The 26,096-nt window shown below is 45.2% G+C and overlaps 1 protein-coding gene across 3 annotated transcripts in view; it reads left to right on the plus strand.

The window, feature by feature from the left end:
* The window catches only part of Capn13 (calpain 13), a 53,813-nt gene extending 41,960 nt beyond the window's left edge, over positions 1 to 11,853 (plus strand). For 2 of the 3 annotated variants that reach the window (XM_048353186.1, XM_048353187.1), the window contains 8 exons: positions 294 to 330; positions 668 to 721; positions 3,554 to 3,611; positions 3,711 to 3,769; positions 5,269 to 5,337; positions 7,318 to 7,393; positions 9,354 to 9,482; positions 10,901 to 11,109. In XM_048353186.1, coding sequence (XP_048209143.1) covers positions 294 to 330; positions 668 to 721; positions 3,554 to 3,611; positions 3,711 to 3,769; positions 5,269 to 5,337; positions 7,318 to 7,393; positions 9,354 to 9,482; positions 10,901 to 11,040 — 622 coding nt within the window. In that variant the 3' untranslated portion in view covers positions 11,041 to 11,109. Of the gene's footprint in view, positions 1 to 293; positions 331 to 667; positions 722 to 3,553; positions 3,612 to 3,710; positions 3,770 to 5,268; positions 5,338 to 7,317; positions 7,394 to 9,353; positions 9,483 to 10,900; positions 11,110 to 11,519 lie in introns of those variants that run through there. The other variant, XM_048353188.1, reaches the window with a different exon arrangement.
* Positions 11,854 to 26,096: the final 14,243 nt, after the last annotated feature.

The following is a 26,096-nucleotide window of genomic DNA, read 5'->3' on the forward strand; positions in this document are numbered from 1 at the left end:
AGCATGAGACAAAACAGATCATCATCGTGGCAGTGGGGGGTGGGGGGTCTGTGTACACATGTGTCTGGTTATGAATGATGAAATGCTTACAAGACAATTTCATGTCAAACAAAAAGATAGCCACATGCCTGTGGCACTCATCTGTCTGCTAAGGCCATGCCTGCTCACTGCACATCCTGTGGCACTGAGGGTTCTCCACCCATCTTAGCAGAAATGTCAGGTGCCTTCCATAGGCATTCTCCTATAAGTCATGGGCTGGTCATCCTTTTGATCCTGTTTGCTTGATTTTCTAGGAACATGAACCACAGTTTCAGCCACAGATCTCTGAAGGTAGGTGTGTACAAGGTTTCATTGGTGAGTTTCTTTGGCCACATCCCATCCCATCCCCAAGAGCTGGTATGCCCTCCTTTACCTCACCACTGACCAATGCAAACAGACACCATGGTAGACCAATGATTTCTCAAAGAAGAGTGGCAGAAGACCAGGTTTCTAAAGCCAGGCTACACCAGAAACTTCACTTTTCTTTTCTTTTTTATTTCACTTTTCTAATGGTCCACAAAGAATTTTGTCCAGCTCTCTCTCAGATTTAGGTGGGATTTGTGCCCTCACTGCACTAGCTAATCTCTTCCCCAGAAGTTTAACACTAGCTATTTTCCTTTCAATCCAGGGAAGTGTTCCAGAAAATGGATCCCAACAAAGCATTTTCTACAGATATGCTCAGGTAAAGTACTCAGCATAGAGGAGCCTCACATAGGGCAGATAAGGGAGGAAGAAGGAGATCTCCATGGGACTTTATGAGGATACAGCGGGAAAGGGATTTGATAGGTGCTCTAATCAGCCTCTTTCTCTCCCTGGACCAACTCCAGAACTTCTATAGATGCCAAGCTCTGAAAGATGCACAGTATTCTCCATTTGGGTAACAAATAATAGAACATGAGTTCAAACAGGATAGGATGATTATGGGGGTGTGTATATGGGATGTGTTGCACTTTAAACCCCTAAATAAGGAATTGGCAGTATCCCTTGAAATCTTTGCTTCTCCGGATTGGTTACCTCCCTCCAAGCTGGCATCATTTCTCCCAGGAGCTGGCCAGCTTCAGAAATCACCAAAGGTGCTCTTCCTGCCAAGCCACCTATATGCACTAGAAATTGTCCTAATGACTTAGTAAACTGTTGTATAAAGAACTGCTTGACTCATGAGGATGAAACAGCTGCCAAGGGCTTTGCACAATGGGCCTCTTACCATTAAAAATCACATTGGTACAGAAAGTGGGAAGTGATACAGATGATCATATGTACCGTGCTGGCTTGGGCCAGGCAGAGGCCAAGGACAGGAAGAGATGCCAAGCCCTGCCTCTACAATCAGAGGGCTGATAGGGTGGTGGTATCCCGGAGTCAGGCCTGGGAAAAATAAGCAAAGTGAAGAGTGTTGCTAAATGAGTACATGTGGCAAAAAAGCATCTGAGTGTGAATCTCTCTGGAATCAATGCTGGTGCAGGATTCAAGCCACCCCTGAGTTTAGCCCTGAGGGCTCTTCCCCTGGTGTATAACAAAGATAACCCAGATCGCTACTGTCCCACTGTGTGAGCTCTTAAGGCACATTCTTTGGCCCAGAGGAGATAATCAATTCTTAGAATGGAAGCATCATGGATTCTCTCCCGGACCCCCAGAGCAATTCCAAGATCATGGCCCAGCATGGTCAGCGGGTCCCAATCAGGATGCCTGACACAAGGCTTCTTCAAGGCATTCTCATAATGGCTCATATATCTGTCCCTCTAAAATAAAAATGTAGTTTCTCATTTAGTTACAGATTCCCTAATCAGTGCTTCCTCAAAACCATCCAAATGTCTCCTCCTAAAGTGACCAGCAGCTTACATTGGGTCTCGATGGGAATCAGAATAAGATGAAGATGCAGAATTGTGCCAGGCTCATCTCTCAGCCAGATGCCCTTGATTAGAACCCACCTGGCACCATTCCACACAACTTGTAAATATCCTCAGTGACTGCGCTCTTCCAAGACATTTGAAAGCAAAATGTTGTCCCATGTACTTACTGTGTCCTCTTATTCTCTTATATGGATTCTACCAGCTGTAAACTCATATAGTACTTGTTACTATGAGCACAGCTAGTTTCATTACCCATACCAATAGTGGGGTCTTCATATTGGAAAGGGCGAATGAATTTGGGTAGATCCATCCATCATTTGTTTAGTAGGTAAGCATTTTCCAGGTATGTAGGATATTCCTGGCACCACATTCCATTTGGATCATATCAAATAGTCAGCCCTTGGGTGTCTCACAGATGGTCACAGACGCAGATGTGAATCCCTGGGGAACTTGTTTAGGAAACCAGCCTCACCATTCCTGCCCTTGTCTCCTCAATTGCCTTTGGCTGGCTGCAGAATATGGATTTTAGATGGGGAATATGGAGAGGGAAGCCAGTGTGGTCCATGGTTCACATTACATGTAATCTGTGCACAATTCCCTATAGGTTGGAGTTGAAAGTGAGGTGTCAAGATTCTTTGGAAGAGAAACTCAGTTTCTGTTGGGCACATAATACAGTTCTCCTGACATGTCTCAAGTGTGAGATGTTGGAGCCCTGTGCTGGGGTTTTAATTTCAGACACTGGCGGGACATTTTCTTGGGGTTCATGCTTCTCCTTGGAGGGTAGTAGAACTCTAGGAGATGGACAGGGCAGTGGGTCTGTCACCTTTGAGGTGCTGGTTCTCAGGAGAACCCCAGAAGCTACCTTCTGCCACCTAATCCCATCTCATCCTGCAAAGCCACCTGCTGAGAGACTTCAATCTAGTGCCAGCTTCCCAAGGGAAAGTTTAAAGACAGCAGCGCTGATTCTTGACAACATTTTCTTCAAGGACACTGCCCACTATGTTTCTCAGAGCCACCAGTGAACATCCCGTGTAGTTAACTCCTGCAGAATCTTATTTCTTCTTTCACTGCAACTTCCATTGCCTCCTGCTTTCAATCCAAGGAAAGCCAGCACATCTTCCTTTCTGCTCAGTGGCTGAGAAAACGAATGCAGCCTCTCTTAGCTAGATTCCAAGTATTTTTAACTCCTGTCATCACACATGTATTCACATTCATGTGCATGTACACACACACACACACACACACACACACACACACACACACACACACACACACGCTCTTTCTGGAAACAGATGGGGAATGCACCTAAAGGCCACATTGATTTATTCAACAGTCCTTATCCTGAAAGGCTCCTCAATGCCCAGCAAATGGTATGGAGTTAAGGAGAAAGAAGAATTGCTTTTGGACCAGGAATAAATGGAGGGAGAAATGTAAGAGGGCCCAGAGCCCAGATCAGGTTAGAAAAATCAAGAGTGACTGGCACCATGGGTGCTCAGGGAAAGACTTCTGACAGGGCTGGGGTACCAGGTCAGGCTCCAGACAAAAGCTGGATGGGCTCAACATGGAAAGAGAGGGCTTGGAAACTGGAGAGCTGCTAGAGTTGGACAGGTATGCACTCAGGTCCTGGCCCCTGTCTGAAGCCCTTGTTCTTCTCTTGTTTGGACCAGGGCCTGGATATTGATGCCACTCAGCTTCAGAATCTTCTCAACCAGGAGCTTCTGACAGGTACCACCATCCTGGAGGCCTCCTGGCCTCAGCCTCAGCGCCCCCATCTTCCGTCCCAACCGCTGGAGACCCTCAGTCCTTTTGCTTCTCTCTCCTCAGGACCTCCAGGGGACACTTTCTCCTTGGACCAGTGCCGCAGCCTCATAGCTCTGATGGATGTATCCTTTGCAGTCATCTCCTCCCCTATGGAAGCTCCTCTATGAGCTTCCTCGGGGCTCTAATTAGGGCTCACCAAGGGCCTGGGAGCCTGTTGATGTTCCATCAATTCAGTAACTCTCTAGATCAACGATATCAGCCAGGGCAGTAGTTACTATGGGCCAAGCACCTATGTGTGCTGGGATCCTACATGCATATATGTATGTGTGTATGTATGTGCGTATGTATGTATGTATACACTTGTAGCACTTGAAACCTTTGTGATAGTATCCCACCATACAATGGAAAAAACAAAAATTTAGAAAGATTAAGTAACTTTCCCAGAGCACACGGCTAGTGAGGACATATGGCTGGATTTGGAGTGGGAATTTTAGCCTTTGAGGTTGCTGTTCTAACGTCTCACACTACCTCCTCCTGTTGGAATGACCTCACCTCTTTTCCTTTCCTGCTAGTGAGGTCTTCACTATTTACATTCCTTAGGCAGCAAGTGCCCAATTCAATGAAACTAACAGTCACCCAAACACATAGCAGCCCCCTTGGTCCACACAGCAGAGGCACCTATGGCCGCTGACACACTGTGCTCGCCATTCATGGCTCACCTACAGCCACGACCACACACCATGTTCCCTCAGTCGGCTGACTCTCATCTGACTTCCACATTCTAGGGGAGGAGCCCTTTCTCCCCTGCCCACCTCAGCTCCCTGCAGGCAGGATCCCAGCCTGGCAGCTACTCCCCCAGCCGCGTGCTGTCTCCCGAGACAGATCACCCAGCTCTCAAGCTGTTAACAAGGCTGGATTGTGAACGCGAAGCCAGCCATTGTAGAACAAGAGGGCTTCTTGATGAACCCATAAATCAGGCCCTGTCTCTGCTGGCTGCAGTCACTTAGAGAAACAAAGGAGCCCAAGTGGCCTTCACAGTGCCAGGGCCCTGGGGAATATCACTGAGGGGTGAGGCCCCATTGGCAGAGCTCTGCCAAGTGGACTCATAGACTCTGCAGCTCTCCTTCTACGTCCCCTCTTCCTACTGGCAGAGGTTGCTTTCACCCTCCATTAGTACCCATCATTTATCCTCTGGAGTGATGAGGACTGAATTAGTGCACATGTGTTCCCTCCACGGGGCTGGGCTAAAGAGCCTCTCCCTGAGCTTGCGAAGTTGCGAGACCTTTTCATTTTCTTTATCTTCCCCTGAGAAGGAACCCAGCCCAACTAGAAGGCCAAGTTGGAGGCTCTTCCTTTAGATGCAAATGAGATATCTCCCTTCCCTTGCTAGGGATTTCCTTCATCTTCCAGTAGTCCATTTCCCTTTAAAAAATAATCTAACCTAGGTCACCTTCAGACACAATGGGAACCCACCGGCCTGGGGCCACATCCATGTGGCCCTGCCCTGAGGGAGGGACTAGCTGATGGATGGAGCCTTCTCCAGCTTTGTTGGCAAGACAAGCAACATCCACCCCCCTGCTCATTGCACCCTGGACTAGTGAACTCTTAGCTTCTCACCCAGCTGAAAGTGAATGGGCGACTCGACCAGGAGGAGTTTGGGAGACTGTGGAGTCGACTTGTCCACTGCCAGGTACAGACATGCTCTCTATGACTACCACTCTTTCGTGGCCCAGTTTAACAACTATTTACTGGGTACCTAACCCCATGCCTGAGGTGAGGGGTATGAGAGGAGAGGAAACTCCACCCTGTCCCCAAAGAGAGCTTACATTTTATCTGAAAGGCACATACAGCAGAGAAGGCCCAGCCACTGTTCAACGGAGCAGCTGCCTATGGAGGTTGGTGGAGAAAGAAGCCACTGGGCACCAGGCCTGGAGCCAGGGGTGCCCTCCTCATTTCTCCTCAGATTCATTATATCCACCCTTAGGCTGTGGAGCTCTCTCAATGTCTTCCAATGACTCTGCCACAAAACTTACTGAAACACCGGTGAGAGGGGTCTATGGCTGATCTGTGGCCTCCCATTCTCCTCAGGACATAAAATTCATCACAGTAGCAGAATTGGGCCCCTACGTCTAAGGCCAGGAGAATCCCTGACTATTCATCCCACTTCCTCTTCCCCCAACTATAAGATGCCTCGCTATGTCCTGTAAAGGACTCCTTCATACCACTGGCCTGACCTTTACCAGCTCCCCTCCATGCACCCCAAGACTGGTCAATGCCACCTACCCTAAGAGTCCAGCCTCAGACACCAACATTCCTTCTGAATCCTTGTTGCTGGCCCCCACGATGTGATTAGTATCCCCTCTGGCTCCTCCCACACAGGCTCACATCTGTGAGCCCAGCCTCCATTATATCATCCTCAAAATAACCTTTCCTTAATGAAAGCCATGCCTGCTCATAGTAGAAAATGCAGATGAACAGAGACACAATTTAAAACGAAAACATGGCCTTGCCAATCAAAGAGGAACCTTGAAGACATAGCATATATATTTTTAAAGCTTGTCCTTCAATATGTATACACATATACTAAATAGAAGTATAAGTTGCTTCTTTAAAAGATGAAAAACCAGCTAGCCATATCACTAAATGACCCTATAACACTTCTAAAGGCTGAAGCAAGTGCTCCTGGGTGGCTATGTCAGGGTGCAGCACCTATTCTTGACCCAGGATCATTTAGTTTCTTACAAGGGCTATATGCCCAGCCCTTCCTCTCTTAGATTGCAGGGTGCCCCAGAGTAGGGGCTCCCTTATATTCATCTCTGCCCAGAAATTTCCACAGTACATACAGAATTTTGCATATAGCACTGTTCAGAATCACTGAGTGAATGGCAAGATTAATCAGTTATTAAACAAATAGAGAACACAGGACAGAGAACACAGGAGGTCTGTCTGTCTTTATGCCCACCCAAAGCCAACTAAGACCAAGAAAAGGCTCTGAAGCTACTACCACACAAGTCCTGTCTCCCATAGTTGGCCTTACCCACATGTTGGTGGGATTATTTTGCCTTAGCAAAGCTCCTATTGGCAGCTGTACACAGACCAAAATCAAGATTCGTGTGGTCAGTCCCATGGCTACTGTACACTTAATCCAAGCCTAGTTTTCACCCACCTATCAGTTTTCTCACCTGGGAAAATCCAGGATGACCAGGATGATAATGATGTAGACAAGTCTCAGGTATATGCTGAGATGTGAGATGTAATGGTTAGAAAAATAAGGCACAGAAAGGTGAAGTAACTTGGGCTAAGACTAAACCCTAACAGTTTATGATTGAGTCTGATCTTAGCCACTACCCTGTCAACTCTCAAGAATGTGCTTCCCTCACTTCCCTGGAAGGCAGCACACTGCTGTACATCCGGAGCCTATCTAGAGGTAGGAAGAGGAAAGAAAATTAGATTAGCAGAGGGGAGCCCATAGCCCCCAGCTATGAACAGATGTGGCTGCCTGTCCTTCCTTCTGTTTCCCTGCTCACCTCTGAGCTGCCTCCAGGCAAGCTTTAGCAAAGCCATCTCCAGGAATAGAAAAGGGATTTTCAGGACTTCCTGCAGCCACTTTCTCTGCATTCACATAGATGTCTCATCAGGCTTTTGTTTTTGTTTTTGTTTTCCCCACCAGCATATTTTCCAGAACATTCAGAAGAGCTCCAGAGTTCTCTTGACCTCAGATTTGTGGAAGGCCATACAGAACACAGGTAACACAGAGGGGCCTGTGAACCAAGAAGACTTGGGGTTGTGGGGTGAGTGTTACACCCACATTCCCAGCAGGCTGTAGGCACGTTGTTGAAAAGGGAGGCTGAGCAGTCAGAAGAGGGGAGGGCTGTGCGACTATGCTGTACCTGTCTACACTGACCTTGGTGTGTCTCCAGGGCTCTGAAATGAGACGTCATCCCCCTGCCTGAGTTCTCCTGGACCTCTCAATTTGTCCCAGCTGTCTTTTCTCCCCAATACAGCTCTACTAGTGAGAAAATAGCCCTGCATGATTGATAGCCTACCAGGAATGGAGCTCATCTTCTAGATACTTCTAGCTCAGTGTCTGGGCCATCAGGGTTAAATGCCTATGGGCTGGCTGATGATCTTGCTTCTCTTTCTTCATAGAGGTTTGGGGCTAAATTAAATCAAATGGCATCCATTGGCTCCTAGGAGGCAAAGCTTTCAGTCCAGGGATAATGTTAACTGCACCTCAGGACGCATAAATGCTCAGTAGTTCACATCATATCACAATCACATTCAAGTTCCATCTTCTAATCATGTCATCTCACTTCGAACTGGGAAGGGCAGGAATCATTACCTCCACAGGAGCAATGGAGAAAATGGGTCACACAGAAGTTGTGTGATTAAGGAAAGCCACTTTCCTTAATAAACTGTAAAATCCTATTCTTCAGGTTAACACTGGAAGGAAATGCTCCAAAGTTCTCCCTCCCAAGGCCCTTGGCTTGAAGGAGGTAAAAATGCAAAACTTTGTGCTTCACTTGAATGTAATTCCTCCCCTTAATTCTTCATGGCAGGAAGCTGTGGTGCTTAAGCCTGATCTGCACCAGTCTCCTGTCAGGCATGTGCTAGCACAGAAAGCAGAGAGTCCCCTCACTTTTCAGTTTAGGAGACTTGGGGTAGGGGCTGGAGAGTTTGCATCTCTAACAATGTCCCAGGTGATGCCTCTGCCCCTGGTCTGTTAGTACATCCTGAGAATCACTGATGAGAAAGTTAAAGATAGCACCCTTAAAAGGAGCTTTCACTAATGACTGTTGAATAAAAAAGAGAGTGAAATAGAAAATAGTTCAAACACAATCCAAAAGCTCCCCGCGAGGACTGGCCTTTCCCCTAAATGACCAATTTAGAATTAAATCTCCCTTGTCCATGAAGACCAGTCCTGCCCACACTAGCATCTTGAGTGCACAGATCTACTGTTATGCCAAGTCGCAAGACGACCACCAAGAACACCACTGAGATTCAGACATTCCGAAATGCAAAAGCAAGGCAAGGCTTTATTTAAGCGAGCTGCAACTCGGGCCTCGTCCTACCCACCAACACAGCGGAGGTTAGGAGGGAGCCTTGAGCTGTGATTACACAGGGCTTCTAAAGGCAAAGAACAAGGTTACAACAATCAGGTGTTCAAGCAAGCAAGATTAGGACACAGGTACAAATCTGATTGACTCAGGGTTTGATTCTAAAGTGGGGTTCACATGGTAAAATGGGGTTCACATGGTAAAATGGGGCCTGACTTCAAAGTCTGGCACTTCACTACAGAGCGTCATGGGTTCAGGGAGGATGGTTGTTTTATAAGATCAGCAGCAAGGAGAGGCCTGGAAGCAAATCCTAGGTGTGCTGGCAACCCTAGTGCTCTGTCTTGAGGGAGTACCTGATCATTGGGAAGGACAGTATGTTTCCAGAACAGTGTCTTGAGTTGGTCTTTGACTGACCTGTAGGTCAGGGTCACTGGGGTTCCATAGCCAACCAGTGAGAGAAGACAGGATCATAAGAGAAATTCTGCTTACCAAACCAGGTGGACTGGTTGCCAAACCAGGCTGAGTAGCCAAGGGGGTAGAAAGTAGTAAGAAGCCAGGAGATCCCTCTCCACGGGTTTAGGGAGTCTCTTGATGCAGAGGGTCACCTCTAAACCCAGCCCTCTCCCCACTAAGCAGGCTGTGGCTATAGATTTCCTTACAGGGATTTCCATCAGCTGTGAGCTGCAGGACCTCCTGGCCCTCCGCTATGGTGACAGTGTGGGCCACATCACCTTCCCCAGCCTGGTCTGCCTCCTGTTACGCCTGGAAATCATGGCAAGTGAGTGTCACCGAGAGCCATTCTGCATATCTTCTTCTTCTTTGTGTTATTGTTTTCTGTTTGTTTGGTTTTTTTCAGAGCCTTGTGTTGTTTGCCAGACAGGTGCTTTAACACTGAAGGCATGCCTCCAGACTTTTATTATTATTTTTTTTAACGAGAGTCCCGCTAGTTTTCCAGGCCAGCCAGGGCCACAATCTGTCCATTTATAATTTCTATGTAGCTGGGATGACAGGCACCATTACCACAGTCAGTGTTTTGTTTTTTTATTTGGTTGAAATGGGAGTTCTTGAAACATTTCCCTGAGGGGTGAACTATGATCCTCCCAATCTCAGCCTCCTGAGTAGCCAGGATTACAAGTGTGAATCACAGTGCCTGCCTCTCATCCTGGACACTTCTTCAGTGACCAAAGAGCACAGGGAAAGACTAGAGAGAGAGAGAGAGAGAGAGAGAGAGACACTGCTGCCCCAGGCCTGAACAGAAGTATGTTGACTGGCCATCTCCCTGAGGTGCCCTTTCTTCATGACAGCAGGCAAATGAAAGCTGAAAATAGAGTGGTCAGCAAGGTCTTTATCTTCCCTGATAAACTCCTCTCCCCACATTCCTCTATCAGAGTCTCTCCTTTCCTCCTTACCCTGTCTAGCTACTCTCTCAGGAACAAGTTTAGTGGTGATCACTCATCTCTTCTCCAGGATGTGGGTATAACTAACACCTACTCTATAGTCATACAGACAAAGATTTTTGTCTCTGATGAAAGAATTCCATGAGAGACAAATGAATAGGTGGCGGGGAGAAGGCCATCCTTCAAGCTTTAAAAATCCAATGATGGAGGCCAGGGGTTTAGACAGTTTTTAGTAGCATGGCCTTTGTTTTAAATGAAATCTTACATAAAACCCCAGGCCACAAGGTTGCTTAAAATTACTCTGTAAAGGGTGAGGTAGGGTGGGTACCCAGAAATACTGGATCCTGGCTTCAAACCCTGCCATGAGTCAGCTTTGCAAACTCCATGCCTCTGGGTGGGACAATGATAAGACTGAAAGAATTGAGCCCTGGGAGGATAAATGATAAATGTGAAGCACTCTGTGCCCTGTAGAATTCCCTGGAAGACTGTGGAGGTCTCCAAACTTTTCTCACTAGACAAAGACAAGTCCACCCATCCCCACTGAATGTGGTGGAATGCAAGATACTGGGAATCCAGAAAGGGACAGGCCAGTATGGTCAAAGCCATCCTGAGGCGGGTTCAGAGCCATCCCGTGACACAGAGCTTGGCCAGAAAGAGAACAGGATGGAGAACCAGCCAGCCTGTGGATACAACAATGGCTTTAAACAAAGCCACCACACAGGCTTCTGTCTTCACCTGGGTCCTGACTTGGCCTGCTGTGCTTCTCCTATGTCCATCCAAACCTTTATCTTTCTCCTAGAGGCCTTTCGCAACTTTTCCAAGGACGGGAAAGGACTCTACCTGACAGAAATGGAGGTAAGCCATCTTCCCATCCCAACAGCAGGCAGAATCCCAAGTCACCTCTCCCCATCAGATGCTAGGGGAAATTTCTCTCTCTGAGGTTATTGAACAGTTGTCAAAGGCCAGCCTCGCTGCTGGCTCCTACCCTCCTCCCTCCCTCCCCCTACCTCCAATTACTGTCTTTATATATTGCTGGCTGCCAGGCTGCTTTAGGATCTTGGCAGACAGATTTTATTTTTTTCCAATAGCTTAATAAAGCAGAGGATTATGTGGGAGTCATAAATCCAACAGGGAGCTGAAGAACAGCCCGCTGAGTTCACTGTATAGTCAACTCATTCCCCCTGAATTTTAGAGCCACCCAACCAGCCAACTGGTTGACCCCAGGTATACCTCTCACTGCCTGGCTATTTAATGAATAGCAGAAGATGTATATGAGACAAGAGGTTAAGACCTCTTGCTTGCGAGGAATTCACTGAAAAGGGGTGATGAAACTAAATAGTTATCTGCTAAGGGAAGAGGATGGTGTGTTCCTTACGCCTCATTAAGGAGTTGGTTGCAATAATGGTGTTTATTTCTAGTGGATGAACCTGGCCATGTACAACTAAGCCAAGGAGTACATCAGATCCCAGGGACCAGGTAAGACATAGGGCCTTCTGGGATTCTTTCCTCATCTAGTGAGCATTTCCCCTGGTCCCCTAAGAACTAACTGTACCTAAGACTCCCTGGGAACAGCTGCCTTAGGGAATTCAGAAAGCTTATATCATCTATGAAGCAGGCACGGTTGCTCAAAGACCCAGAGATTCCAGGCCATTGCTTCAGATTGCCTCCAGGCCATGTAGAATTATGAGAAGTCATGAAGAGTATGGATGAAAAGTTATGAATGCAGAATTTAGAACTCTTGAAAATTCCAAAGAGTAAAGGTGATCACTCAGCACAGGCAAGGAAACAGTAGGGAGCAATAGAAACTGCCAGGCCTTGGGTCAAGAAGAATTGGGTTGAGCCCTAATTCTACCATTACCTCACTATGTAGCTTTGGTCAGAGTGTGGTCATCTGTAGGCATCAACATGTTTATCTCTAGCACGAGTGTGCTGATGAATGAATACCTACATTTCCTCTTATGCAATGGTCCCTAGCATTACAGAGAGTATAGAGTTACCTAACCCCACCCTATATAGTAGAATTACTGGCCATAGGTTCTAGAATCAAAGACTGATTACCTTGATGGTTTATGTTCTGAATTTTTGAACATGTTCATGTGCGATGTTGCCTATCTTGTGGTAACAATCCACCTCCCTAGAACATTCTACCCATCATTCTATTTTTTTTTTTTTTGGCCAGTCCTGGGCCGTGAACTCAGGGCCTAAGCACTGTCCCTGGCTTCTTTTTTGCTCAAGGCTAGCACTCTGCCACTTGAGCCACAGCGCCACTTCTGGCCATTTTCTGTATATGTGGTGCTGAGGAATCGAACCCAGGGCCTCATGTATACGAGGCAAGCACTCTTGCCACTAGGCCATATTCCCAGCCCCTACCCAACATTCTATATCAACTCTATCCCCTGGACCATTGCAGAGGAACAAAACCTAGACATGCTAAGTCTTCACGTTCTTGAGGATATCTTTGTTGCTTCACCCAGTGCCTGTCTTTTTCAGTGATCCTTGTTGGTATCCATCTGGAACCTCCTGGTGGCCAGATTCTCCATGTGTCCAAAAGGTCCCTTTGAGATGTGAAGTTGTCCAGGCCACAGTCTTGAGAGCAATATATCCAACTCCACTATATCTGTAAACGCTGTTTATTGAATCTACCAATCATGAATGTACCTTAAAATCAGGAGTCAGGCACTCTCCAGGGGAATATTATTTTGACATAAACATTTCCTGATGAACATTTGGTGCTTCCTAATGATCGCAAACGAACAAACACTGCAGCAATCATTGTCAATTTGACTCAACTCTATTTTCTTGAATTCCCTTCTCACTCCTTCTTAAAAAAACAAATCCCTTCCAATTTTATTGTACCACCTGCAATCTGCATGATTTTTAATACCAAGAATGATTCCCTAATTGTGCCTTAAAGCTAATTTGGCACACAGAGCCTAAATTCTTGGACTTTCAAAGTAACTGATTTCTTTCTTGTAATCTTTTGTCTGTCTAGGCTCCCAATTCCCTCTTAACTATTCTACCCTTCTTGTTTTTGAAGATGATATGAGAAGAAAGTGGGCTAACTTTCTGATTTTTTTTTAGATGTGCCTAATTTTTTGGTGTAACTAAAGATTTTGTTTGTGTAATGCATGATTAAGACAATAAAATTTTTTTCTAGTTTAAAAAAAAATGCATGACTATGTGGATTTCAGTCTCTTTCATTGATGCCTATTATCAACCGTAACAATACTCCCTGGCCTCCTCATTAAACATCTTGATGCCTGCCACTTAACATCCCCTAATAAGATGATAAGCATGTTTATTCACTCTTCGCTGGAGTTGTGTTGCAGGGCAGGAGGTAGGAGTAAGTTCTGCCTCCAAATCTACAAATCCACCTGCATTGGTAACCACCTCCCTGCTTCCTCCTGTTCTGTTGAAGGACATGTCCCTGTGAGGGTGTTCTATGTCTCATTACCATCCACCTTTGCAAGGGCCCGATTGAATGAATTCTCTCCTCTGTCTTCTGAATACTAAACCCCTCTCTGGAGTGTTCCAATTCCCATTCAAACATGTGTATCTTTTCAATTTCTTTCACCTCATATTCTCTTCTAGCTACAACTGCTTCTCTTTTCTCTCACTAGAGCCAAACTTGACATAAGAGCTAATTGTCTCCACATTCTAACCTTCCACTCACCCCTGAAAGTACTTCAATTTGGATCTCTTAGACATTATCTCTCTGAATTTTTCACTGGCTCCTTATTTGACTCTTGCATCCATTCATATCCCTCAAATCAATTTCTTGCCACTCGAGTGTGCTTTTAAAAATTCAGATCCATTCACTTAATTCTCCAAGTTCAAACCCTTCAATGTCTTCCTGTTCCTACACATGTGGATGCCCAGATCCTCCATCACCTGGGCCGGGCCTTCCTGTCTAGGCACACCTGTATTCCTATTCTTCTCTCTCCACACCAGTCTCCATTTCTTCCTTTCTATTTCTATGTTTTGCCAGCCTCTGGTCTTTGCCTCGCTGCCAACTCTGCTCTCCACATTAATCTCTGGAATCCTGATGCTTTACTTTTCACCTGATGAGGCCCCAAGTTACTTCCTTACACATTGTCTTCCACAACCATAACTTTCAAGGTATTTGTTTGTGTGTATGCTGCTGGGAACTCTGGGCCTTTCACTCTTGCTGGCTATTCCTGCTCAAGGCAGCACTCTACCACCTGAGCTATACCTCCACTTCCAGCTTTTTGCTTGCTAATGGGAGATAAGAGTCTCATGGACTGTTTTGCCCAGGCTGTCTTCAAACCACGATTCTCAGATCTCAACTTCCTGAGAAACTAGGATTATAAGAATAAACCACCAGCACTCAGCTTCACATTTTTTTCGTGATGCCCATCCTTCCCTTTCTTTGTATCTGTGTATGTGTGCGCATGCGCATGTGCACATACACGCAAGCGTTAGTCCTGAGGCTTGAACTCAGGGCTTGGGTGCTGTTCCTGTGCTTTTTTGCTCAAATCTAGTGCTCTACTACTTGAGCCAGAGCTCCACTTCTGGATTTTTTGATGAATAATTGAAGATAAGAGTCTTATGGGAGTTCTTGCCCAGGCTGGCTTTGAAGTATGATCCTCAGATCTCAGCCTCCTGAGCAGCTAGGATGATAGGCACACCCAGCTTTCTTCCCTTTATTTTTGAGATACAATTAACATATCATGAAGTTTGTCCATTCAAAGTATAGAATTAAATGGTTGCTAGTAGTCACAGGGCTGCACAAACATTGCCACAATATAATTTTAAGACATTTCATCACCATTAGGAAAGCAAACCCCGGTGTCTATGTAGCAGCCATTCCCCAAATTGCTTGCCATCCTCTATTCCTAGCCAGCTATGAATCTGTTTTCTGAATCTGTCATTTTGCCTACTGTGGACATTTCTTATCAATAGCATCATGTGATTCTTTGTGGATTTTTCACTTTATGTTTTCATGTGTTGCAATGTTCAAGTATGTGTTAATATTTCATTTCTTTTCACTGCCAAGGGATATTTTACTGTTTTGATACCATATTTTATTCAACATTTTTAGCTGATAGACATTGAAGTCGTTTCTATTTTTTAACCATTGTTAATAATTCTGCTATGGGGCTGGGGATATAGCCTAGTGGCAATTGTGCCTGCCTCGGATACACGAGGCCCTAGGTTCGATTCCCCAGCACCACATATACAGAAAACGGCCAGAAGCGGGGCTGTGGCTCAAGTGGCAGAGTGCTAGCCTTGAGCGGGAAGAAGCCAGGGACAGTGCTCAGGCCCTGAGTCCAAGGCCCAGGACTGGCCAAAAAAAAAAAAAAAAAAAAAAAAATCTGGGCTGGGGATATAGCCTAGTGGCAAGAGTGCCTGCCTCATATACACGAGGCCCTAGGTTCGATTCCCCAGCACCACATATACAGAAAACGGCCAGAAGCGGCGCTGTGGCTCAAGTGGCAGAGTGCTAGCCTTGAGCGGGAAGAAGCCAGGGACAGTGCTCAGGCTCTGAGTCCAAGGCCCATGACTGGCCAAAAAAAAAAAAAAAAAAATAATAATAATTCTTCTATGAATGTTTGTGAGTAAGTTTTTGAGTACACAGGTTTCCTTTCACTCTTTGTATGTGTCAGAATGGAATTATGGGGTTGTATGTTAATTCTAAGTGTAACAGTTGTGCTTTTGTTTGTTTGTTTTTCTTTCGGTGATGCCAGGTTTTGAACTCCAGGCTTTGCACTCACTAGATGCTCTACCACTTGAGCCATGCCTCTCGCCCATTTTGCTCTGGTTATTTTTAGTCTTGCTTTGGGGTTTAGGCTGGTCTAGACCACAATCTTCCTCTTTGTGCTTCCCACTACAGCTGGGATGACAGGCAGGCAATGCCAGGCCAAGCTATCGATTGATTTGTAAACTTGTTTTCATCAATTGTAAGTTTTTTGCCTGACTGGCATCAAACCAAAATTCTCCCAGTCTCTACCACCCAAATAGCTAGGATTATTACAGGAATGAGTCACTAGTGGCCAGCTACTATGTGTAAATATCTCTCTTCCTTTACACATTCCTACCAGCAGTAGCTGGGAATACCAGTTTCTGTATGCTCACCTAAGCTTGTTATTCTTTGTCTCCATATTGTATCTATCTTACATAGTGTGAAGTGCTATCTCACTGATGTTTTGTTTTGCATTTCCCTAATGACAAATTATGTCAAGCTCTTTTGCAATGCTTACTGGTTATTTTGTATCATTTCCTTGAAGAAATGTCTATTCAAATCCTTTGTCCATTGTCAAATTAGATTATTTATCTTTTGCTACAGAGTTGCACCTGTTATTTTTATACTCTGGACACTCCTTCCTTATCTTATATGTAATTTTCAAAACTTTTCTCCTATTCTTCAAGGACTCCAGTTTTTTTATGGCATCATTTACAGTACATAGGTTTTTTTATATTTTAATGTAGTTCAACTTACCTGTTTGTTGTTTTTTTGCTTTCTGTCACTTACACTGTGGTGGTATATCTAAAATAATCATTGGCTCACCCAGGATCACCAATGCTTACTCACTTCAGTCTTCTAAAATGTTTACAGTTTATCTCATCACATAGATCTTTAAAATGTTTGAAGGTGATTTTGTACATGTGTGAAGTAAGAGTCTAACTTCACTTTGTGCATATGCAGTTGTCTCCTCCCCAATTGGCAGAAAGCTAGTTCTTCCTTTCCATTTATTCTCTTAGCAATAATATGGAAATTAAATGATTCTTGATTTAAAATTAATATATAGCCAGGCGCCAGGAGCACATGCCTATAATCTAGCTACTTAGGAGGTTGAAGTCCAAGGATCACAGTTCAAAGCCAGCTTAAGTTAGGAAAGCCCATGATAGTGTTCACTCTAGATAACTACCATAAATCCGAAAGGGGAGGTGGTTCAAAGGGCAGAACACACTAGCTTTGAGCAAAAAAGCCAAGCATGAGAATGAGGCCCTATACTGGCACATGCACGTGCACATGCACACACGTGTGCACACACACATACATACACAGATGTGCAAAATCAAATCTAAATGCAAGCATTTATTCCTAGACTGTTAGTACTGTATCATTGATTCACATATCTGTTCTTCATGCTGGTACTACACAGTGTTGAATACCGTAGTTTTATAGTACATTTTGGAGCCTACTTAATTTTTTCATGATTATTTTTGCGATTATGAGATTCTTGCACTTACATAGGAATTCTAGCATCTGCTTGTCCATTTTTGAAAAAAAAACACAGGAGGGACAGCTGATACTTTTATATAAATCTTATTAACTCTATAGATAAATATGGAAAATGTCATCACCCACAACACTGTTTTTATTGATGAACATAACATGTCTCTTCTTTTCATTTTTAATTTTTCCAGCATACACTAATTATACAAAGGAGACCTTATTGTGCTACTTCCACACACGCATATAATGTATTCCAATATCACCAGCTCTGATTACTCCTCTCTTATCTAATTTCCCCATAAAAAGTTTCACCGTTTTCACTGTAGAAGCCCTACATTTCCTTCGTTAGATTTCTTCCTAAGTATCACATTGCTAGTGATGCTATTATAAATGCAATTTTCTCCTTAATTTTATTTTCAGATGGTTTTTATATACTGATCTTATATCCCACAACCCTTTGAAACTCCTTTATTAGTTCTGATCATTTGTTAAGAGAGTCTTTAGTCTGGGCATCAGTGGCTCACACCTGTAATCCTAGCTGCTCAAGAGGCTGAGATCTGAGGTTTGAGGTTCTGAGCCAGCCTGGGCAGGAAAGTCCATGAGACCCTTATCTCCAATTAACCACCAGAAAACCAGAAGTGGCGCTGTGGCTCAAGTGGTAGAGCGCTAGCTTTGAGCCTTCAGCTCAGGGCCAGTACCAAGGCCCAGAGTTCAAGCCCCATCACTGGCAAGAGAGAGAGAGAGAGAGAGAGAGAGAGAGAGAGAGAGAGAGAGAGAGAGAGATTCTTTAGTATTTTATATGTACATACTAGATTCATGTATTCTGAAAATACAAGTCATTTTTATTGTTTCCTTTCCAATTTGTACTCCTGTTATTTCTTTTTTCTTACCTTAAAAAATGTCCTGGTGAGAATTTATAGTACAACATTGACTATAAGTAGAGAAAGGGGGCATTTTTGAGTTCCTGACCTTGGTAGCAAATGCCTAGTCTTTCACCATTAAGTATGATGGTAACTTTGGGTTTTAAATAGATACCGTTTGTCAAGCTTTTCACAGATACCATTTGTCAGGTTGAGGGAGTCCCCTTCTATTTGTAGTTGGCTGAGTTAACACACTTTTAATTATTTGTTTGATGTCTATATTTACCCTGAGACTCTAGCATAGCTATATCTTACTTGGTGCTATATCCTTAGCACAAAGTGAAATGTCTAGCATAAAGGAATAAATCATTCAATCACCATTTCTCAAATGACTGAAAGAAAATATTCTTTCAGGATCTTGTCTTCCTCTGGCTCTTTTTTTTTTCATCATAGCTTTTACAAATATTATCTTGTACTTAACTTTCCTACTCTGCCAGCTATCTCTCTATTTTCTTCCCCATAGGGATATGGGAGAAGATGGCTTATTATTTTGTTACTATCTCTAATACACCTGGATCTAGACTCTGGTGAAAGTTAGTATCTGAAGTATGTATCACTTATCTTGTTGAAATCTGTCTTCCTAGGCTATTTCAATTCTCCCAGCAGGCTCTTATTTTTCCATTTCAAACTTGATGATACTTTCAGTGGTTTCTATAATTACTGGGCCAGTGAAGAGACTCTCACTGTTGACCAACCTTCAATCCAGAGAGGAATTCCCTCTCCTTCATTTGCTCTTGACGCATCTCTCAAGTAAGGAGTTCTTCTTGCTAAGTAAGAGATGAGTGTTATTGGAACCTTATAGCCATCTCTAATCTACTTCACTTCTGGAAAACTTTCTACAAAGTAGATACACCAAGCTTGTCCTCCACCCTTGGATTCACTGGGGACAGTGGCATTTCAGATCCATTGACCAGAGGATACTCATTTTCCTCTAGGTCTTATCTTTATCCCATTTCCTCCCCTCTGACATAGTAGCTTAGGATGTAAGTATGTGCAATCAGGCTGAACAACATTTTTTTTTCTTTTGGATGAAGTATATGACTCCACTGTGACACTGCAGGTAACATCTACACGAAACTATCAAGTTCCTAGGTTTTAAAGTGCTAATAGTGGCAGGGAGGCACTTCTTGAATATTTGGGGCTTTGTGGATCTAAAAAATGATTTCAGAGTCTAGAGCTCTGATACATTGAAAATGTTGAGAGCTAATCTAGCTAATGCCATCTTTGTCCGTGGTGATCTGCTGTCAGTATGCCAGGAAGGAGCCTTCTTCCAACAAAATGAGTATCTATCACACGTTGCCACTGCCTTGGAGGATAGTGCTGCCCTCCCCTACTCTGTACAGAGGGCGGATGGGAGCCAGGCCTCACTCCCACCAGTTGTCAGGAACAGCTTCCTCTAGACGGAGTCTGTTTCATCAGTGAATCCAGATCTCTCATCCTTCCTATGAAAGACTTTTTTCAAGATATCTGACTAGACTTAAAGATCAATACCTTGGAGCAGATGATCCTGTCAGAACTTTGAATCAAATTCTCCCAGGCAGTTTGGGCTAAGAAAGAGTTGGAAGTCTGGATTTGCCTCTAGCAATGTAAAAACTCCAGACCTCATGGACCAACACATACACCTATTGGTTACCTAGCATGTTATGAGGCCAGAATGCCCAGCCTTGTGGAGCTAGCTTTCAAAAAGAAATGGACCCAAGTAGGAAGATAGCAAGCACATTCCAAGAGCATAATCCAAGAGAAGGAGACATTGGAGAAAAGCCAGCGGTCGGCTCAGCGGTCGGCGGGGGGAGGAGAGCCTAAACTCTGGAGTTGTGCAGCAGAGCAACATAGCAAACTGTCCTGTGAGGAGCGAGAGGTGCGAGTTTGGGGAGAGTGGAAGGCAAGCCTTTATTGGCTTGTTTAATCATGGGAAAAATAGTGTGCAGAAGGGCTCTGAAATTCTGCCAGAGAGTTTTCAAAGAATTATTGGGATAATGACAGACTGCATGGACAAAAAAAAAAAATGAGGCAATTATGAACTCCTGGAAGAACAAAAAGTTATAGAAGAAAGGAAGTATGATCCTAGAGTATTTCTTCACTCAGCAGTGAACAGTACATACATAATTGTAATAAAATAAAAATTGAATATTGATTTAACCAAAGTGTGATATAAATATACTAAAAGAATGGAGGGCGAGAAGATATAGACATAAAAGTGGGTTAGACCTGGTGTCAGAGGCTCACACATGCCATCCTAGCAATTCAGGAGGTTCACAGTCAAAGCTAGCCTGAGCAGAAAGTCTAGGAGACTCTAATCTCCAAACGATCACCAAAAAGCCACCAATGGGGCTGGGCCTCAAGTAGTAGAGAGCTAGCCTTTAGCACAAAAGCTCAGGGGCAGTGCCCGGGCCCTGTGTTCAAGCCCCAATGCATATATGCACACTCATGCACACATGCACATATACACACACACAGTAGATTAAGAGCTCTCTGGATGCATCTTTTATAACAAGAAGTCAACAAGCCTTTAAAAGTGACAAATGAAGAAGTAACCATGAAGAGTATTATATGGCATGGGGAAAGAGCTCAGAAGAAAGTGCTGGGGAGAACTGAAGATGAGAAGGGAGTATAGGGTTGTTCTGTTTTCTTCATAACTTGCTGTGCTGTTTAGCTTTTGAAACTGTAAGCATTGGACTGAATTGTTATTTTAAAGAATAAGGCAATCAGTTAGTAGTCTGAAAGACAAGCACTTAGGACCTGAGAGAGGCAGATTAGAAAGGTGAGTTCAGGCATCTTTACTCCATGAGCAGGGAAGTTGGCCACTTATACCTGCAGCAGACATATCTACACAAATATGTCACTTTCCTCCAAGCCACAAACAGTTGAATAAAAAAGCTACTCCCCTGTGGACAGCTGCAGCATGCAGATCAGCACTGATATGAGTCCCAGGGCCCAGACAGGGTTGTTATGGCTGATCCCTGACCTTAACCTTTCCCACTTCACTCAGGGTGGGGAAACATTTGCTACCCAAGATTTTGTCCACACTGCTGTGGCTCTCACAGGGCTACTGGGCTGTGTTTTGAACCTGGAATGTAGGCAGGTGCAAAGCACTGTGGAAAGCAGGGGAACATTCCCATCTACGGGGTGGGGGAAAGGGGGACTGACAAGATGGCGCCAGTCAGCCTCGCAGCAGGAAGTTCCTGCACTGCCTCTGTGCCTGAGCTTCCTCTGGCCCATGGCTCAGAACCGTAGATGCAGGAGGGGAGCCAGCCCGCTATGGTCCCTCAAAGGAAGAGTTTCTTCCCTCTCCCTGTACTTGCTTCATATGCACACTCCTGTCTTTCTTAGAACAAGCTCCTAGAGCTCAAGAACCTGGCTCATTCCAGGAAGCTTTGCTGCCCCATGCAGTCATGAGAACAGCTGAGCCTGCTGTTTGCCACAGAGTCAAACCTTTTCCAGAAGCTCCTTTGAGTCCTAAGGTATTGGGCACTGGTAAACCCAAGGCCACTTCACAGGTCACCTGAACACTCTGTGGCCTTGGCCTGAACTCCCTGGACAACAAAACCAGAAATGCCCACTGGCAGAAAAGAGGGGACCTCTTCCTCTCTTGTCCTCTCCCACCAGTGGGATCCATTTCTTGGAAGAGCCAGACCAATCCAATTTGCTCACCCCTCGTAGCTCCGAGTGAACCAGAATGGTCCACTTCAGGAACCCAGCATTCTCCAATGTCTTGATGGTGTCAAAGCTAAATGGGAAAATAAAGCACATTTTCTAAGAAAGTCTCTCATTCTAAGAAGAACGTTAGTTCCAATTCAAACAATGTATTTGGAGAAAGGACCAATTCAGATAGCAGGGCAGGCACAGCTCTCTGCTTTGCTTCTGAAGTGGTTCTTCACAGAGATCCCACAGCAATACAGGGAATATAGAAAAGATTTCAGAGAGTCACCAGGCCAGGCTCTCCTTAGGACCCAAGAGGATTTGCACATTAAAAGCTCCTCTCTGGAAGCGTCCCTCCAATAAATGTGTGTGTCTAACGCACAGGAGGGCTTACCCCAGTGTGATTCTCTGCCAAGTGCTCAGAGGGGATGTGCTTTCAGGCTGTGGCATGCACACCAGCGTGCCAGGAACAAGCTCACAACTGGGAATCGAACTCATCCTGTGTACAGTTACAGACACTGCCAATGAACCCGCATCCTGGGGGGGGGGGGGGTCGTTATTCCTGTGCATTTCAAGTGGTTTGTCCACCTGGTGAAGAATCAAATTCCTCTTGCTTACATTTTTCAAATGGCTGGAGGACCAGGCATGCACAGCAATGCTTGAAGCAGGTCATTTTGCCACCCAGTCTCCTGTCTGGACACAGTTACTACCTAAATGTCCTATGTCCTGGCCAAACTTCCTTGTCACATAAGGTTTTCTCTATGCGAAAACACATGGACCTTCCGGTCAACCTAAGCCAAAGAGAAAGCTCCAAAGAATGAATGAACCATTCCCTCAGGATTCAGAGAACACATTCCCTTGAATGGTCACATTAAAAAAAAAAAAGTCCAAGCAAGCTGGGCACCGGTGGCTCATGCCTGTAATCCTAGCTACTCAGGAGGCAGGAAAGTCTGTGAGACTCCTATCTCCAATTAACCACCAGAAAGCTAGAAGTGGAGGTGTGATTCAAGTGATAGAATGCTAGCCTTGAGCAAAAGAAGCTCAGTGACAGAGCCTAGGCCCAGACCTCCAGCTCTAGGCCTGCAAAAAAGAAAAAAAAGTTCAAGCACACATGCATATTTGATGCTACAAGCATATGTCATCCTGATCTGCTCTGGGCCTGCTAGGGTCTGCCCAGAAGACAAAGAAAGAAGAGCACTTCTACAGGCCTGGGGCCAACAGTGAACAGAGCTGTCTCTTCCATGTTGGCTAGATCCATGTCTACAGCAATGCAATACCATTTCTTCCTCGTAGGGCCTAGCACAGGACCCAGGTTTTAATTTTGTAACTAGCAGGACGTAAGGGGAGATGTTCCTCAACCAATTCATTCAAAAGCTGACTCTCACCACCACACTGGAGCTCCAGGGGGTTCCGGAAGCTGTCATGGTGGTGATTCAGAGGCTCTGGCTTCCCTGCCTTGAACTGGAGGATACTTTAGCCCAGGCCCTGGGTGCAAGGAAATACTTGGATCTTTAGACTCGGTCCACAGCAGAGCAGCATGCAGGCTCCCGGGCTGCGCCTTCCCAGAGGTTCGAACCTTCATCCACACCAAAGCAAGGCAAGGACAGGCTGAGGACCATGGGCCCTGGGGGTCTCAAGAGGGTTACTTTGCTTCTATAGGCTAAGAAGGTATTCAAGGAGTGTGCTAGAACCCCAGCAGAGAAATGGGTAGGCTGGGGAGCCCCCAAGGAGAATAGGAGGACACCTCAGACACAAACATCATCATTCTTTAGACCCTCCAGAATGTCTGCCATTGAAACCCAAGCAATCAATGTCAGGCCCTTCTTGCCCCTGTCCTCTCCTAGCCATTCTGTGTCATCCAAGAAAGCCACAAAATCCCTTCCTACTGCCCCTGCCCACTTCCTGCCTTCCTTCCAGCTCCCAGACTTGTTTTGTTTTTCCCCTTCTAAACAAGCTAATTAAGCAATAATCCTTTGGTGAATCCATCACTCTGACAAGGTTGTTGATTAATGCCCCACCAGCCAAGCCCCAAGTGTTTAATATCCCAGCAGAAGGGTCAATAATGACTCCGGCCGCAGTGACACGCGGCTGCGGCAACCCAGGTGCTGGCTGCATGAGAAAATGGTGCAGAATGGGTAATGCATCCTGTGTTTGCAGCTTGGAAGAAGACAGGGGAGGACGGAGGGGAGGTGGCCTGGCTTGGGGATGTACAGACCTGAATATCTCTGACTAGACTCTAGATCATTCTTTATGAGACCTCCATGGGCTTCCAGAGAGCTTATGAAGCTCTGAGTAGCCCTGGACCATGAAAGAAAGGCCATATTGTAAGTAGCTGGACATATGGACACATAAATAAGCATCCATATTACAGCAGTGTCAACTAGGTAACATCGAGAATAAAAAGAGAGACGGGAAAGACAGCAACGTGACTGTCTTGGGGGGGGGCGCAGATTTCAAGCCTGAACTTGCACATCTTTCTCTCTCCTACATCTTTTTTGCTATCAAACCTCTTCTGTTACCCAAAATGACTTACTTTCTCCAGTCTTCGGAGAAGCTACGCTCCCACCAAGCAGAATGTGAGGAAATCCTGCCCCCTGGTGGTCACAGAGGTTGTAGCTTCAAACTATCCATCTTCCAAAGGTTCCTTCCTACCCATGCAAAATATCCGGTGTGGCCTGTGTGGAGTTTCCAGGCTGCCCAGCCCCAGCAGGCCACATCTGGGCTGTGACAATGCCCCTGAGAAATCAGAATCCTCAATTCACTTCTGCTACTGTCTTCAGAAGGCATGGAAGCCCTTGGACAGCTGTTGGGGCCAAGGGGAAGGAATCTAACCCCAGCTATTGTTTCCCTGACCTCCTCATCCATCCCCATCACCATAATCGGATCCCTAACATGCCACATCATTTTATATCTCTGAGAATTTCCATGCAGATACAAGGGAAAGAAAATAGCATACCGTAAGGGCTTCATGGATGTTAATAACAGAGGGAATGACAGAGCATAGGTAGTGTGAAGAAAGGAAATACGATGGTGTAGACAGAACCCTGCCGGACAAGCATACCTGGTGTCAGATTAGGTCTGGGTCATTTCTCTTTCCAGCTGTGTGTCCCTGGGGACATGTCCTTTCTCATCTGGTGCCTCCTTCTCTGGAAATGAAGAAGCTGCACTTGAAAACTGTCAAAGTCCATTCCCACAATTTTAGGAAGCCAGGTATCTAATAGATTCAAATCATCTCTATTCACCATCACTGAGGGCAGCAATGAATAGTCAGAAACTCAAGAGGCCCTAGAAATATAGCAACAACAGCAATGCCTAAGAATGCACTTTCTGGGCAGGAGGTCAAACAGTGCTGTCTCCCTTCTGCCTGAAACCTGCTCCCCAGCCTTGGACATGTACGACCATAGAAATGAAAAACTTCCTCCCCTAAGCGAGCATTGCCAGTGGCTTGGGCAGATAATGGTGAAATAGTGCCACCTGGTGGCCATCTAGACTAATTACTGCCCAGCCTTGCTGCTCAGCTCTGCGTGCAAGGAGCTTGTCAAAGTACAGCTCCTAGAAGGGCTACACTGACCATGCATGCCCACAGCGTGAGTACTGAAGGACCAGGGTGGTCATCTCAGTCCTGAGGCTGCCCTAAGGAACAAGGCAGATGACTTAACGTGGTTTCTTTCTGCATTTATACCCCCACAAACTGTAACGGGAAGGGATCTGTGGGTCGAGGCTGTAGATCTTCCCTGGTAACAGAGGCTCACCCCAGGTGAGCTAACAGGGAGCCAGCTGGTCCGCTCTCCCATGAGCCCAATAGAATCTGTATCGTGGGCTGGGATGTAGCTCAGTGACAAAGCACTTGCCTAGCAAGTGCAACGTCCTGAATTCAATCCCCAGTACCAAAACAGAAAAGACCAAAAAAAAAAAAAAAAAAAAGAATCTGTATCTCGCAAGAGCCTGGGTCCTTGGCTTTCACTCATTCCTCTCACACCTTTCCTTCCCCAGACCCCTTGAAGAAGGAAGTCATTCACTCAAGTGGGGAATAAAATTCTTAAATTACCATCGTTTCTAGTGTGTGGAGCAGTTTTCTACCATGGAATGAAGTAGGTAGTCATATTCTTTCAGAGGTGAGAACCAGTGTGCTACCATTTTAAAACACCTACTATGTATATGTGTATATAATTATCAACTAGTAAGAGACAGTTAACAGGGTGGCATTGTCCCAAAAGAAATGGACTCATTACCTG

Source organism: Perognathus longimembris, chromosome 8, assembly GCF_023159225.1.
Source record: "Perognathus longimembris pacificus isolate PPM17 chromosome 8, ASM2315922v1, whole genome shotgun sequence".
Classification (NCBI taxonomy): Eukaryota; Metazoa; Chordata; class Mammalia; order Rodentia; family Heteromyidae; genus Perognathus; species Perognathus longimembris.